Raw genomic sequence first — 16,466 nt, 5'->3', positions numbered from 1 at the left:
CCCGCGGCCCCTCCAGGCTCCGCCCGCTTCCCTGGCCTGGGCCCGAGAGGCGGCGGCGGCGCTAGGACCCGGCGGGCGGGGGCTGCGGCGGGGCCTGGGCGGCCGGAGCAGCGCGGACCCCGGCTCTCGGCTCCCGGCGCCATGTGAGGGGGCTCGGGGGCCGCGGGGGGCCGGGCGCTCCCCGGGGGAGGTGAGCGGGCGCCGTGCGGGGGCGGGTAGCGGGAGGGGAGCGCTGCCTGCGCCCCGGGGCGGGGGCGGGGAGCCCCCAGGGCAGAGGGAAGATGCGGGGCCCCAGGTTTCCCCTAGACCCACTCTCGGCAGCCGCGCCTGGAGATCCCGGTCCTCGCGCCCATGGGCTGTCGCAGGGTTCGCGGGGCCCCTGCCGCTGACTACCTCGTTAGAGCTCGGGGACCTGCCGCCGTCCTGCCTCCCTCCTCTTCCCAGCTGGGGCTAGGGCTGTGGACCTCCCGGAGTGCGGGAACTGGGGGGAGGTGGTCAGCGCAAGAGGGGGTGTAGAGGGTGAGTCGTACCCCGCCAGTGGACCCACGGGCTCAGCGACCCCCCATGTAGACATTAGGAGCCTCCTTCCCCCTTCTCCCCAGAGCCCTCCTCCCACGAGGCTTGTGGGGGCGTCTCGACCCTGCCGGAGGACTCCCCCACGCCGAGAGAGGCAAAGCCCCCAAACAGAGAGCAGGGTGTGGCCCACACCCTTAGCGCAGGGACTCAGCCCTCCTGCTCCGCCAGCCTCGGGGCTGAGGCCACACTCCTGGCCCCGCGCTCTGGGCTGCCGCCTCCCCAGGCCTCCCCAGTCTGACCAAGTCGCTCCCCAGCAGGCCTGCTCCCTAGTGCTAGGCCAGGTGCTGAGCACACACTTGGTGGCCTCTGGCCCATTCCAGCCCCGGGAGTTCCTGGAGGGAGATCCTGGCAAGCTCAGCCCCAGGCTGCTCCCTGAGAACAAGCCTGTAAACAAGGCTCCCCAGAAGACTCTGGGCAGCTGCCTCTCTGAACCTCAGTCTCCTCATCTGTGAAATGGGGAATAAGAGTCCTTCCCTTGCAGCGTTGCCGGGAGGATGGGGTGAGTGGGTGATGCGCAGTGTGGCTCCCCGCACACCTTCCTCGATATTAGAGGGAAGTGGCTAGGCTAGGTGTCGGAGAAGGGGCAGTGTTTCACTCGCAAGCTCAAGGTGAGGCAGGCCCCAACAATGAATAACCACGAGACGAACAGCTACTGACAGGCACTGACCAAGCACTTTCAAGCCCGGTGCTTCCCTTGCCACATCTGCTTGAATCCTTTCAACAACCCTGTAAGTTACCTACTCTTATTATTCCCATTTCAGAGATGAGGAAACTGAGGCTCAGAGAGGTCACATGGCTTGCCCGAGGCCCCTCAGCCAGTAAGTGGTGGAACCGGGATTCGCATTGGCACCTGAGATGCTGTGACCATGGCCTTCTCAGAGCAGGACTGTGACGGGGCTGACCAGAGGGTCGGTGGTCCTGGCTGAGGGCACTGCTCAGGCAAAGGTGGGGAAGTAGGGGTGGGCCTGGGAACTGGAGAGCCGTGGTGTTTCTGGAGCGTGGGGCATAAGAAGGAAAAGGTAGTGAGGGGAGAGGCTCCGCTCAGAGACAGCTGGACGGTGAGGGCCTGGATGGCCAGAGGGTCAACGCTGATGGGTGCGACACTGGGATTCTGGACTCCTTTCTTGAGCCATAACGGGCTGTGAGTCCAAAGACAAGCTGCTTTTCTCTTCTAATGAGCCTCAGTTTCCTGATCTGTATCGCGGGCACTGGACCCAGTGAGAGGCCCCGTGAACTCCCTGATGGGCCCTCCCGCCCGGGAGAAATCTGAGACCTGGCCGGGGAGGAGGGGGGCTCCCACGGAGAAGGGGCGGGGCCGGGGAGTGGGCGGAGTCGGGGACCAACCAATCAGGAGCGGCATTGGGGGGAGCCTCCTTTGGCCTGAGGTTCTATGGCTATTCCTGGTGGCAGTGTAGGAGTAAACAGCAGCCAGGTCAGGGGGCGGAGATAGTGGCGGGAGCTGGGAGGCTCCTGCAGGGGAGGACAGAGCTGGGGAGCCCTGGGCCCTGTTTGTCCCTCTGCACACTCTCCCTCTGTCCTTGAATCTGCTGGAAGTGGCTGGTTGCAAGTACTTACTCCCTTTTGACAGGTGGGGAAATTGAGGTCTGGTGGGGAGCTCGGGCCTGTGAGAATGTCCCCCCTCACAGTGCCGGCCGGCCGCTGAGGGCAGATGGGCAGGAAGGAAGGGCTGTCCTGGGCTGCATCATCACTGGAGGCCCCCCACACCCCGCCCCCGAGGGTGGGACTGTGATTATAGCCCATTGGTGAGTTGTGCCCTTAACCCCCCAAGATCTCATTGTTAATTAGCGGAATCATTCACTGAACCTCCTGCACCCAATCCCGTGGCTTTGGAGGCACAGGGGGAGAGTGTGACTGAGGATCTGTGCCCGCCCCACCCTCAGAGAGCTCTTAGCCGAGCCAGGAGGTGACACACAGGAAGTTGCTGGCCTACCCCAGGCTTGGAGGATGAGAGGGCATGAGCAGGGTGCGAGAGGGCATGAGCAGGGTGCAAGAGGGCAGCTGTTCTAGATAGAAGGGTCAGTTTGTACAAGATCTGGAAGGGTGCCTGTGCAGAGGAGTCTGGGGACCTAGAAGGAATATTGCTTTATTCCAAGGCTGCAGGGACCTCAGTCAGGGTTTGGGGTAGGAGTGTGGATGGGGCTCTTGCTGGGTGGGGGGACAAGCCCCCAGCAGGGGAGTCTGCTTTAAGGCCTGCCAGCTGTCTAGGAGAGCTAAGGTATGGGGAGGTCCCTGCTCAGGGAGCAGAGTGGGAGAGAACAAGGGGCAAGGAGAGAGGCAGGACTCTGCCACTACCCGGCTCTGTGACCTCAGGCAGGTTCCTGACCTTTCTGGGCCTCAGTATCTCCCTCTGCAAAATGAAGAGCCTTGAAGTCATGGGTGGGTAGGAGGGCTGGTGGGGTGGGGAGGGTGTAGCCTTTGACCAGCAGTACTAGAGGGAGAGCTCCCAAGCTGTAACCTTTCTGTGACTTGCAGGTGTGACCCCACATCCCTGCCCCCTGGGCCACCTGCAGGACGCCGGCCCCTGCCCCTCAGCAGACGCCGGAGAGAGATGAGTAGCAACAAAGTAAGTCCCCCTTCATTTCTTGTTCCCATCTCAGTCTTTTACTTCCTCAGCGAAATGGGCTCCTTTGGACCTGCCTCAGACCCAGGCCACTACCAGTGTCTCTCCCCTACCAAGAAGTGCCTGATCCCTGAGAGGCCATGACTTGAGCTCTGCTGTGGCCACTGATCTCTGGCTTTGGCCAAGCCCCTGTCTCTCTCCGGACTCGGTCCACCTCTGTCTTCCTAGTTTTGACTGGTCCATCTGTGGTAAAGGGTGGGCCGAGAAGGTGACAGTGAAGGGTGGGGGGGAGGAGGGGCAATGGTCAGAGTCAAAGAGGACAGGATGTTGTGAGCATCACTCTGAGGGTGTCAGAGTGATCCACTCATTCATGTTTTCCTGAGCACCTACTATGTGCCCAGCCCCACGCACCCCTTTCCAGGGATCCACTGCAGAGCCTGAGGGTTGGAGTAGTGTGATATGGGCATATCCATCTGGGTCTGACTGGGAGAGAGAAAGCACACAGTCATTTGAACAGGGAAAGATTAGGGTTAAGAATTCTCCGCTACAGCCAGGCATCAGAGTAAGGAGGGATGGGAATTCTAAGGAATACAGGAAGGAGCAGGCCCCATCTGCAGGGCTGAGGTCCAGGGCACAGCTCTGGCCCACGGGATGGCAGAGAACCCACTGTGGCACTGGGCCAGTGGAGTTGGCCTAAAGTTGTCATAAAACCACCCCCTGGGTTACAGGGAAGGCTGCCACTCCCAAGAGGCACTCAGAGCCCATACAGAACTGCTCCGGGGAGGGAGCTTATGGCCTCTGGTGTTTGAGTGTACAGCCTGAGCTGAACTCTGGAGAAACTGTGATCACAGCGGGAGCCGGAGGCACTCTGCTCCCAGCCTGCCTGAAGACAAGTGAGGGGGGTTGGAGGGGAGCTGCGGAGTGCATCCAGCTGCTAGCTGCTGCCAGCTCCTGGCCACCGGGCACCGGGGCTGGAGCAAGTGCTGTGAGAGCCCTGTACTGTGGAGGGGCAAGGGCACGGACCACGTGTCAGGCCCCCCAGCAGCAGGAAGCAAATTCCTTTTCTCCTGCACTGCCTCTCCAGTGCCATTTACCGACAAAGCTCAATCTGCAATTAACTGGCAAAGAAACACATATAAGGGCCCAGGTCCATTTTCGCAAAGCAGGCAAAGAGGGTGAGCTTGGACTTGAGAAGCGATACATGAACAAGCAGCACAGGGATCTTAGCACAAGGAGCCAGGACTTCCAGATCTTGCCTGGCCGTGCAGGGCCTGGGCGGATTAATCCCGGCAGATACTTTGGATATCCCTTTCCTGCCCTGTCGGTGACACGGTGGGCCCTGAGTGCCCATGCGCCCCAATTCCTGACCAGATCCATCCCCTCCAGGCTTAATGAAAGATAAATATTACAGAGAGTTCCTGTTTGGGGAAGACCTTGGGCCCTGTCCCTTGCATGCCCCAGCTGTCTCCAAGCATCCTTCCAGCTGCCCCCGGAGGGATCCCTCTGACACATGCAATCCAATCCAGTGAATCCTCCCTGAGAACCCTCTGGGCTTCTGTGCTCCGGGAGCTGGGATACGGTGGCCATTGAGGCTATCTTGGTCCCAGCCCTCAGAGGTTATGGTCTAACGGGGCGGGGAGAGGGGGATGGCAGTTTGAATGCATCTTGACTGGTGCTGGGATGGGGGGTGCTCAGGGGGCCCGAGGGGGTGGTGTCTAGCTGGTTTGGAATGATGAGCAGGAGGGAGCCAGGCAAGGCAGGTGGCAAGGACGAGGCGGAGGCCTGTGTGGTGGCTGGGCGCTCAGTGGCCTCTCCCCTCTCCAGGAGCAGCGCTCAGCAGTGTTCGTGGTTCTCTTCGCCCTCATCACCATCCTCATCCTCTACAGCTCCAACAGTGCCAATGAGGTCTTCCATTACGGCTCCTTGCGGGGCCGCACCCGCAAGCCCATCAACGTCAGGAAGTGGAGCATCACGGACGCGTACGTCCCGATTCTCGGCAACAAGGTAGCGTGACAGCTTTGGGGAACTCCCCGAGACCGGGCTGACGGCTGACCCACCCCACTGCCCACCATCTCTGTTCCCACCTCCTCTACCTCCTCTCTCTGCTACTTCCATTCTTCCTAAATGAGAGTCCAGTTCCTTCAGCCCCCTGTTGGCTGTGTGACCTCGAACAGGTGCCCTTGTCCCCCTCTGGGCCTCCATTTTCTTCAAGGTCCCATTTTTAGCCCTGATACCCTACTGTCTAGTGAGTCAGAATCCCTAAGGAGAGATGTCTCTGGTTTTCCCTGATCTCCGTCCCTGCTGGGGAGTCCACACAGGGTTTGGAAGCTGAGCACTGGAATGCCTGACAATACAGAAACAGTCATAATAATGGCTGTCCTTTGTCAGTTGCCTGCTGTGTGCGGGGTACTGTAGTTAGCGGTAATCATCATACTGACCCTGTGAGGTCAGCATTGTTAGCTCCCTTGAAGAGATGGAGAAACCAAGACTCAGAGAGGTAAAGTCATTTGTCCAAAGCCACACAGCCAGGGAGGGGAGGAGCCATGGTATTGCCCCCCGCCTCCCAGACTTGCAGCTCAGTAGAGAACCCGACCATTATTCCCAGGACTTCTGTTGGCTCTGTGTAGCCATGAGACTGATGTTGTGTTTTTGGAGTCTACCCTAGAAGCCTCTAAGCCCTAAATGTTTTCTAGGAGGCCGAGGAGATAATCGTTGGCCGGGAATATGGACTCCACGTCCAGGAGGAGGAGGTCTCCCAATCTGTGCCTGCCTCCCTCTCCTCCCTCACAAATCCTCCTGAATTTTTCAGGATCTGAATACACCCTTACTGGAAAGGGCCCGTTAGCATGTCTTCAGAGATAGATCAGCATCTGTCTCTAGACCCTAAGGGATCCTAAGAGACCCTAAGAACTCTTAAAATAAAAATAATGGAACCTGGAAAAAAGCAGAAGAGCTTGAGTGTGGGTAACACGGAAGGAAGGGAGCGAGGCAGCACTGGGCTTATAGACAGGGATGCCAGTGGAGCTCAGAAGACTGGAACAGTCATCACTTGAGGTCCATGGGATCTGTCATCAGACCTCAGAGTAAAGACTCCGGGAGGACTGCCTGAAGGAGGTAGTTCCTGAGCTTGGGCTTAAAGGGTAAACAGGAATTCCATGGCAAGAAGTTAGGCCCAAGAGAACATGTGGTTCTGACTCGTGCACCAGTGGGGAAACAAAGGCCCAGAGGGGCTTCCACACTCTGTCCGGACTGACAAGGTGGGTGGGTTTGTGGGTTTGTTTGTGGGTGGTGCGGAAATGTCGTGGCTGCCCCGGGGAGGATGTCCTCTTAGGGGAACGGAACTGGGCTGGGGATCTGTGGCCATGGAGACCTGGGTTCCTACCCAGGTACTACCCTCCTCTGCTGTGTGACTTTGGGGACATCCCTGCATGACTGTCCTGTCCTCCTGTTCCTTCACTCTGCCCCAGCCGAGTGGCCTTCTTTTGCCTCTCAACACACTGTGGTCATTCCCATATCAGAACCTCCGGTCTTGATGTTTTTCCTGCCTTGTTACCTTTCCTACGTGGTTCCTTCTCATCTTCCAGGTCTCAGCTCCGAGAGCCACCCACCGCCCTGCCCTGCCAGATGATCTCTCTAGAGTAGCCCCCACTCCTGTCTCTCTTGATCCCTTGCCCGAACTGCATTGTCTTTGTAGCACGTTTCACTCCGCACCTGCCATTAGTTTTTTACTTGTTCATTGTCTGTCTCTCTGACCGTGAGCCTTTTGAAGGCAGAAGGGGGGGGTCCCTTTTATACATTGCTCTGTCCCTGATATTTGGCCATTAGCCAGTTGCTGTAATATTTATTGTCAAAGGAACAGCCTTCAGTTTCCTTGTCTTTAAAATGGGCAAAATAGGGTTACCTGGGTGGCTCATTCAGTTGGGTGTTTGACTCTTGACTGTGGCTCTGGCCATGATCTTGAGCCCGATGTCGGGCTCCATGCTTGGCGTGGAGCCTGCTTAAGATTCTTTCTCTCCCACTGCCCACCCCTCCCCCCATCACACTCTCTAAGTAAGTAAATAAAAATAAATAAATAAGTAAAATAAAATGGGCAAATTAATTCCTGCCTCCAAGAGGCCTGGATGTATGTAGAGCATAGGGCCTGGCACTGAGTGGACATGACAGACGGTGTTGACTTTGCTCGCCCCCTCCCAGACGCTGCCCTCCCGGTGCCACCAGTGTGTGATTGTCACCAGCTCTAGCCACCTGCTGGGAACCAAGCTGGGCCCCGAGATTGAGCGAGCCGAGTGCACAATCCGCATGAACGACGCGCCCACCACGGGCTACTCAGCCGACGTAGGCAACAAGACCACCTTCCGTGTGGTCGCCCATTCCAGCGTGTTCCGTGTGCTGCGGAGGCCCCAGGAGTTCGTCAACCGGACCCCCGAAACCGTGTTCATCTTCTGGGGGCCCCCGAACAAGATGCAGAAGCCCCAGGGCAGCCTTGTGCGTGTCATCCAGCGGGCAGGCCTGGTGTTCCCCAACATGGAGGCCTATGCCGTCTCTCCCGGCCGCATGCGCCAGTTTGACGACCTGTTCCGGGGTGAGACGGGCAAGGACAGGTACCAGCCTCCTGCCTGCCCCCTCTGGCCAGTCCCGCGCTCCCCATCAGCATTCTCTGCCCGGAGGGCCTGCTGTTCCCAGCATGCACTGCTCTGAGGGTGTGATCACTTCCTGCCATCCTCTGGTCATGTTTTCCAGGGGAATTTTCTTCATGTCCAGCCCCTAGCAGGAGTTACTTCCAACATACTCTGTACTGTCTTGTCTCCCCAGGAGGGCTTCCTCCCAGCATGCATTGCTCCGAGGGAACAGGGCTCCCAGCATGCTCTGCTCTAAGGTGGCATACACCTAGCATCTTTTTAGGAGAGCTCCCAATGGCTCATGGCAGGTATTCACTGAACCGAGCATGTCTTACTTTAGGCATATAGTTGCTCCCAGCATGCTCTATCCTAAGAATACATCTTTGCCAGCATGTCCTTTTCTGGCTGATCTTTCTAAAAAAGCTAGGCTCGTGCTATCCAGTAGAAATATAATGCAAGCCATATATGTCATTTAAATTTCTGTAGTAGCCAAATTAATAAAGTAAAAAGAAACAGGTAAAATTAATCTTAATATATTTTATTTAACCCAATATCTCTAGCATATAGATCCTATACTTTGTTTTATCCCTAAATAGTTAAGATTTGAAGGAGCTATTATAAATTGTATTTAGAGTTTTAGGGGGTTCCCAATTATTCATTGCTGGTATACAGAAATACGATTGATTTTTGTGTCTTGACTTTGTATCCTATAATTCTGCCAAACTTGCTGGTTCTGGGAGATTTTTCCAGGTTCATTGGGATTTTCTATACATGCAATCATATTGTAAGGACATGTAATTCAGAACAATTTTATTTCTTCCTTCCCAGTGGTATGCTCCTTATTTCTTTTTCTTGCCTTATTACATTGGCTAGGACTTTTGATACAAGGTCAGATTGTATGGAGAGTGGTGAGAGTAGATATCCTTGGCCTTGGTCCCAGTCTTAGTGAGAAAACATTTGGTCTTTCATCACTGAATAAGATGTTAGCTGTAGAGTTTTTAGCTGTCCTTTATTGAGTTGAAGACGTTCCCTTCTCTAATTTGCTAAGAGTTTTCATCGTTATTGGATATTAAGTTTTATCAAGTATTTTTCTGTATCAGTTGATTAAGCGTCTGCCTTCAGCTCAGGTCATGATCCCAGGGTCCTGGAACTGAGCCCCACATCAGGCTCCCTGCTTGGCGGGAAGCCTGCTTCTCCCTCTCCCTCTGCTGCTCCCCCTGCTTGTGTTCCCTCTCTCGCTGTGTCTCTCTCTGTCAAATAAATAAATAAAGTCTTAAAAAAAAAAATTTCCAAAGAACCATCTTCCATCAAATATATGCAAACTATTTTTAGTTAAACATATAGTCAAAAACCACCAGTGACATTTTCTATGTGTGTGTGTTTTTTTTAAAGATTTTATTTATTTGACAGAGATCACAAGTAAGGAGAGGGGCAGGCAGAGAGAGGGGGGGAAGCAGGCTCCCTGCTGAACAGAGAGCCCGATGTGGGCTCGATCCCAGGACCCTGAGATCATGACCTGAGCCAAAGGCAGAGGCTTAACCCACTGAGGACCCAGGTGCCCCAATTTTCTGTGTTTTTTCACACTAAAACATCCCATGCATATTTTACACTGATAGCACATTTCAGCCACAAGTCACGTGCCCACGTGCACCCACATGTGGCTCCTGGCTGCTGTAGTGGGCAGCTCAGCTCTAGACCCTTGGCTCCTTCCTATGCCTTGCTCTGAACCTGGGGTCACAGCATGACCCCTGATGAGTCTCCCATTAGGTGTTTGCTCCTAGCGTGGGAACAGCAGCTTCTCGCAAGTTCCATCAAGCAAGACCATGAGTCTAGTAAGTTCCTGGTCACTTGCAACTTGCCCTGCTGTGACTAAATCTCCAGGAGTTGATTCCCAGCATGCGCTGTTCCTCCGGAGGAGCTCTCTCCACGCCCCTCATCTCTGCCCAGACAAGCCCTCTGCCAGCGTGTTACATGCTCCCACAGTGGGGCTGGACTAGGGGGTCCCTGAAGTGGGGACAGGGCCCCTAGGGCGGGGGAGGGAGAGTTCTGGGAAACTCCAGGTGGGTTGACCATTCCTTCCCATCTGCATGTCTCTTCTCTGCCCGCAGGGAGAAGTCCCATTCGTGGTTGAGCACCGGCTGGTTCACCATGGTCATTGCAGTGGAGTTGTGTGACCACGTGCACGTCTATGGCATGGTCCCCCCGGACTACTGCAGGTGAGCCCCCCCCCCAACAACAACCAGTCACTGGCTTCAGGATGGAACCCGGGAGATTTTGGCTGGGGGGATGCCTTTGAGGGCTTCTGTCTTATGGCATTCAAACCGCTCTGCAGAGATCCAGGCTTCTACCTTGGGGGCCTCCCCCCAACTCAGCCAGAGTCCAGAGTTCATATATTAATAATAACTATCATTAATATTATCACATGACAAGCCTGCTAGGTGACAGTGTTCTTCACCGGGTGCTGACCGTGTTCCAAGCCTGGCTAAATTTGTTACATCATTTACTCCTCACAGGGACCCTAATGGATAGTTATATTCTTTCTGTTCCGTAGATGAGAAAAACTGAGGAAGGCATTTTGTGAGAGGCCTAAGGTCCCACAAACAGTAAGCACTGGGGCCAGGCTCCAGAGCCCTTACTTCTTACCACTACCCTACACTACCACCCTCTTAAGGAAAGGAAAAATTTCGATCATATTTAAAAAATAATAATAATAACACAAAGTTGGGTGGTCATAAACCTAGTCCATCCTACATGCATTTTACAGATGGGGAAACTGAGGCCCTGGGAGGGGCAGGGATTTCCCCCGCTGAAGTCCTCTAGCTGGAAGGGCCGGGGCCCCGCTGGTGCCTCCCCTGCCCTGACCACTCCCATCTGCTCTGCCCCAGCCAGCGGCCCCGCCTCCAGCGCATGCCCTACCACTACTACGAGCCCAAGGGGCCGGATGAGTGTGTCACCTACATCCAGAATGAGCACAGCCGCAAGGGCAACCACCACCGCTTCATCACCGAGAAGAGGGTCTTCTCCTCCTGGGCCCAGCTGTATGGGATCACCTTCTCCCATCCCTCCTGGACCTAGGCCACCCGCCTGTGGACCTCCCACGGGGTGGGGGGGAAGGCGGGAGGGACCACTCTCTCCTCCCAGCCTCTCAACCAAGGGCCATCTCCTGGCCAATCAAGGCTGGCCGGAGTATCTTCGGGCCAATCAGGGCCTTGTATCCTCCAGCCAGTGAGGGCCTGGGGGTGTCTCTTGACCAATCAGGGATTTGGATTTGGGCTATGTGGTTAATCAGGGGTGTTGGAGGTATTTCTTGTCCAGTCAGGGTCTGAGCAGTCAATCAGGGTATTTCTGAAGTTATCTGAGGCTAAGGACATGTGCTTTCCCATGAGGCCTTGGTTCAGAGCCCCAGGATGGACACCCCCCGCCCCCACATCACTCCCTGTTGGCTGGGACAGTGGGGTCCTGTCCTGCAGAGCTGGGAACTCTGTGCTGCTCCCTCACTTCCCAGAGCCAGAAAGAGAGGTTGCATGGGAGTGGGAGCTGTGTCTGGAGGCCAGGCCAGGGCATTTGGGAGGTTATGGGGGGGATCTTAGAGGTGGGAGCCAGCATCTGGGTCTTGGCTCTGCCCTGAGCGGCTTTGGACAAAACTCTTGCCCTCTCTCTGGTCGCCCTCCTGCCTGTGTCAGGTTCTAACGTGGAGTCTGAGGCTCCCTTCCCACTTTCCCCGCTGACCTCCTTGGGTCTGTCTTCCCTAAGACTGGACCCCTCCAGCCACCACCCCTTGCTGGGGGGCTCAGCTCCTTGGGGGTCTGGAGTCCTCTTCCTCACTCCTCCTGGAAACTTAGGGTATTTTTGCATAAACTCCCACAGGGTTTGGGGGGGGTGGGATCTGATAGGAAAGGAACAAACCTTCAGCCGTTTCCTTAGTCCCTCCACTCAGCTGCCATTAGTTTGGCTCTTAAAGAGCCAGGCTCCCTTTTCTGCCATCCAGCAGTCAGACTTTCCACCTGTTGGAGTAGCCTTTGGGATACTCCAAAGAGGGGTAATCCCAGCCAAACTGGGGTTTCACACGGCCCCTTTTTCTGCAGCTGCTGGAGTCATCCAAGGGTCTCCCCTCAGCTGGGCCTGGGAAGGCTCTCGGGTGCCGGGAGCCCCATTGCCTGGGTTCTGCCCCCTCACTCTACACCAGGCACTTTATTGCTGGACCTCAGTGGGGTGGACTTGCCCCTGCTCTTCCAGAGTCTGGAAGGGAAGACTGGAGGACTTCCTGGAGGAGGCTGTGGAGCGGGAGGGGTCAGGTGGAGGAGGAAGAGGCCAGCAGCGAGCCTTTGCACATTGGGGTGGGGGCTGAGAGCCGGCGACTCCCCCAGACTTGGTTTTGTAATGATTTGTTCAGGAATAAATGCGCCTAAGCTCTGGTTCCATTTCCTGTGTCTCTGGCATTGAGCTTGGCTCCCTCTGGCCTGGCTGTGGGCTTCCTCAGGACAGTGCCCGCGCCCTCCAGCCTGGGAGCTCACACACAGGACGGCTAGCTTCTGCAGCCTGCCAGTGAGTCATGCGTTTTGTGGCTTGGGTGGAGACCTGGGAGCTCCAGAGGTGTGCGGGTTCCTGAACCAAGCCCACCTGGCTGTTCCAGTCCCTCCTCCCACTTCCTGTGTGACCTCAGGCAAGTCACCTCACCTCTTAAGAGCCCTGGTTCCCTCACGGGTGAGACAGGTCCAGACATGGCTTTCCTGGTTCTAGGAAGTTCTAGAAGGGGAGGGGCCCTCTGGCAGTTCCGTCCCAGGCAGGCCCTGGAGGGTGCTAAGGACGGCGGGCCAATGACACAGGGCACTTTGTAGAGGTGACATTCTTCTGAGGCCCGAAGGATAAGGAGGAGGCCTGTACGAGTTTGGGGGAAGTGCTTCTGGCAGGGAGAGGTGGGAGGGGAGGAAATGATAACACTGTCCCAGAAAGCTTCACGGGACTGGAGGGGGGAAGCAAGAGCAGCACAATGAGGGGGAGACCTCAGTGGGGGGGGGGGGCGCGCGGGGGGTGCTCGGAGTTTGGCTCTAGAGCCTGGGGGTGCTGAGGGCAGGGAATGGAAATTTCCCGCAGGGCCCAGCGGGAAGGAGGCCGCAGGGCTGCGGCCCTGGGAGGAGCCTGGTGAGTCCTGGACTCGAAAGGCCTGCTGCCACCCTCTAGGCAAAAGGGTTTGTTTACTCGAGGTTGGCAAGAGGAAGGGGGTCTGTGACCCTGGCAGATTACAACCTGTTTAGGCAGATAAGATGCCCTTGGGAGCGGAGGCCTGACAAAGGGCGCTGTGTGAGATGAGGGCGGGCTGCGGGGACCGTGGGGGAAGAGCTCTCCCCGGGCACAGGGCCAGCTGGGAGGGTGGGCCGCAGAGCTGGGAGGTGAGAGGGGCACGTTGCATTTGTCTCTTGCTCAAGTATAGCTCCACGCGATAGGCAGCCCCGTGCCATGCTCTGCACTGGGTGCAGCTGGCAAGGGAGGGAATGTCAGGTGGGGAGAAGGGCCTGAACAAAAGCCTGGAGGGGGGACCCCACTCAAGTCAGCGGGAGCCCACAGAAGGAGGGAGCAGTGGGAGATGGGACTGCTTGAGGCCAGACGGGAGAAGGCCCTGAGTATCAGCACGAGGTGCGCTAAGTCACAGCCCTTGGCCAGCGGCAGGATGGACAGGAGGCCGCAGCTCACCAGGTACAGTAATGGTGGTGGTGGTTGGCCTGTCGGAGGGACAGGGACTCCTGCAAAGTCCTTACACGGGGTGGGGGGAGGGCTAAGACCTTGCATAGGAATGGAGAGCTGGCAATACGGCCCACTTCCGGTCCCACGCAAAGGCTTCTGGGAATCTGGGTGCACGCAGAAGTTTCACGGTAGTTTCTCTCCCAGAACACTGTGGCCCTTTTGTCTGCTCCTTGGTGGGCATGAAGGGAGGTGCCAAAGGTGGGCATTAAGAGGGGGTTTGGTGGAGCGTCTGGGTGGCTCACTCGGTTACGGGTTACGGTCTGCCTTCAGCTCAGGTCATGGTGCCAGGGTCCTGGGATAGAGACCTGCGTAGGGTTCTCTGCTCAGCAGGGAGTCTGCTTCTCCCTCTCTCTGTGCCTGCTGCTCCCCCCCCCCCCGGCTTGTGCTCTCTCTATGTTAAATAAATGAATAAAATCTTAAAAAGAAAAGAGGGGGTTGGTTGCTGGGGTTGGACCCCAGGACAGTTCAATTTAGCATCAGAAAGTGGGAATTGGGAAGATGCCGGGGGCAGGAGGCGTGGGACCGTCCATGCCACAAACTCACTGCCTCAGATGGGACCCAGCAGAGACTGGTCCACTCACTGCCAAAACTAACTTCCTAAAGCCCCCTCACTATGTTCCTCTTTCCTCTGAAATCTTTACTGGCTCCCCACTGTGGCCAGGACCAAACCTACCTCTTCCTTTCAGGTTCGGAGCCCCCCATATCCCTGTGTATCCCTTTCCCAGTTACCTCTCTGAGGCTCCTACCCCTCACCCCTTCCTTGGGTTGGGGGCATCTCCCACCAGCTGCAGACCTGACATGTGCTTCCTAAAGTAGCCTCCAGCTGTTTCCTGCAAGGCTCAACTCAGCATCCACAGGGGGCAGCTGGGCTGTGCGTGGTTCCAGCTGCGAGCCTCAGAGTGACGCTGCCTCCGACTCAGTCTCTCCCCACCTGGCTTGTCTTCAAGCCTTGGGATTCTTTCTTTCACCAAAATATATTTTAAATATTTTAAAAACTGGTTTCAGGGCACCTGGGCTGTTCAGTCGGTTAAGCCTCTGACCTCAGCTCCGGTCATGATCTCAGGGTCCTGGGATCGAGCGAGCCCTGCATCGGGCTCTCTGCTCAGCGGGGAGTCTGCTTGTCCCTCTGCAACTCACTTCTCTCTCTCTCTCAAATGAATAAATAAAACCTTTAAAAATGAAAATAAAAAAAAAGGTTTCATTTCATATGTTTTTAGTTTTTTGTTTTTTGTTTTAAGATTTATTTGAGGGGCGCCTGGGTGGCTCAGTGGGTTAAAGCCTCTGCCTTTGGTTCAGGTCGTGGTCCCAGAGTCCTGGGATCGAGCCCCCAATCAGGCTCTCTGCTCAGCGGGGAGTCTGCTTCCCCCTCTCTCTGTCTGCCTCTCTGCCTGCTTGTGATCTCTGTCTGTCAAATAAATAAATAAAATCTTAAAAAAAAAAAAGATTTATTTGAGCACAAGCAGGGGGAGGGGCAGAGGGAGAGGGAGAAGCAGACTCCTCGCTGTGCTGGGAGCCCAGAGCAAGGCTCCATCCCAGGACCCTCAGCCAAAGGCCTATACCTAACCAACTAAGCCACCCAGGTGTCCCAGGTATTTTTTTTTTCACGTTTAAGGTAACATAAACCATTCAAATGATACCATTCAAATGATACAAGACCATTCAAATGATACAAGAAACCATTCAAATGATACAAGGTAGCACCCGGTCCTAATCCCTGATAATAGTCTAGATATAATCTTCCAGACTTTTCCTCCATGCAGTGTTTTTCCTTTCGCCCTCTCCCTTCTCTCCGTCCCCTCTTCCTCCCTGCCTCCTTTTTTCTTTTTTTAGGTTATAGCTAGGGGAAAAAATCCTGACACTTTAATATGCCGGCATTGGTGGAAAATCCACAGGTCATACACAAATAAAATAATCAAAACAGGTTCTCAGTTACAGAAATTTGGATGGCTGGAAAGCTCATTGAACTTCCAACTTGCTCAAATAGAATTATAAAAAAGCGAAATTGTGTTTTTCACAGAGACTTCAACATGGCTGAGACAAGAATGCAGAATAAAATAGATATTTAAAATTGTTTTTATTTTCTATTTTTTAAGATTTTAAAATTTCTTATTGTGGCAAAAACCACATAAAATTTACTACTTACTCGTTTTTAAGTGTACAGTTTGGGAGTGCTAAGTACACTTACCTTGTTGTAAAATATCTCCAGAACTTTCTCATCTCATGTGTCTGAAAGTTTACATCTATTCAACAGCAACTCTGAGTTTCCCTTTCCCCACCCAGCCCCTGGTTGCCATTCTTTCTGTTTCTATGAATTTGAGCATTCTAGATACTCTATATCTTTAGCATCATACAGTATTTATCTTTTTGTGACCGGCTTATTTCACTTAGCCTCATGTCCTCAAGGTACATCTGTGTTAAAATTGTTTTATGTATAAAGTAATAGGTGCTTGTTTTATTTTTAGAAAGAAAGCCAGCCAGCCAGCCTCTGAGTAAGAAGTGAAAGTCCCAGCTCCTTGAAGGGGTCATGTACATACCCCCACCCCCTCTGTTCTGCTTCATTTCATTGTCTTAAAGAGACAATCGGTTTGATTATAAGACAACATGATTTCAGAGATGTTTAAAAAAAAAAAAAAAAACCACCCCAAACCCGTAGGAATAGATTCTATACACACACGTCCCTGCATGTTTAGAATTATTTTCACTGGGCTCTTTGCCTAGTTCTCTTGTTTGGGCAGCCGGCTGCATAGACCTCTGGCTTCCTTTCTCTTATGGACACGAACTGCAGAGTCTTACCTCACCCCAGCCGGGCTGTACCACCATCCCTCCTATCAGTCATGCCCCACTGGCACTGGAGAACCATCCCGCACACATTTTGTGCCCACGCAAAATGGGGGTCTGAGAACTGTAATTCTGGCAGCACACATTCGGGGAGCAACCCAAATTGTGTC

At 54.8% G+C, this 16,466-nt stretch overlaps 1 protein-coding gene across 4 annotated transcripts; it reads left to right on the top strand.

Annotated features, from left to right (window-relative positions):
• Nucleotides 1-38: 38 nt before the first annotated feature.
• Nucleotides 39-12,197, top strand: ST6GALNAC6 (ST6 N-acetylgalactosaminide alpha-2,6-sialyltransferase 6). Of its 4 annotated transcripts, XM_080820567.1 has the most exons (7): nucleotides 58-190; nucleotides 1,338-1,394; nucleotides 3,070-3,160; nucleotides 4,982-5,161; nucleotides 7,352-7,758; nucleotides 9,885-9,992; nucleotides 10,662-12,197. In XM_080820567.1, exons 2-7 carry the CDS (start codon nucleotides 1,369-1,371, stop codon nucleotides 10,849-10,851), a joined length of 1,002 nt encoding a protein of 333 aa, XP_080676693.1. In that variant the 5' UTR covers nucleotides 58-190; nucleotides 1,338-1,368; the 3' UTR covers nucleotides 10,852-12,197. The 4 variants fall into 4 exon arrangements, with proteins under 4 accessions (XP_080676694.1, XP_080676693.1, XP_080676696.1 ...); XM_080820568.1 differs by lacking the exon at nucleotides 1,338-1,394 and having other exon boundaries at nucleotides 39-190; XM_080820570.1 differs by lacking the exons at nucleotides 58-190; nucleotides 1,338-1,394 and adding an exon at nucleotides 1,122-1,304.
• The last annotated feature ends 4,269 nt before the right edge of the window (nucleotides 12,198-16,466 follow it).

The sequence above is a fragment of the Martes martes genome, assembly GCF_963455335.1.
Source record: "Martes martes genome assembly, chromosome: 12".
In the NCBI taxonomy this organism is placed as follows: domain Eukaryota; kingdom Metazoa; phylum Chordata; class Mammalia; order Carnivora; family Mustelidae; genus Martes; species Martes martes.
Note: the sequence above shows the minus strand (reverse complement) of the source record. Positions and strands in the feature narration are given on the sequence as shown.

Excerpts from the sequence above, each read along its gene's own strand:
- ST6GALNAC6 (XM_080820567.1), top strand. The coding sequence starts at position 1,369 with ATGGCTTGCCCGAGGCCCCTCAGCCA. Across the intron at positions 3,161-4,981 it reads GAGAGATGAGTAGCAACAAA|GAGCAGCGCTCAGCAGTGTT; the intron begins GTAAGTCCCCCT and ends TCCCCTCTCCAG. Across the intron at positions 7,759-9,884 it reads GGTGAGACGGGCAAGGACAG|GGAGAAGTCCCATTCGTGGT; the intron begins GTACCAGCCTCC and ends CTCTGCCCGCAG.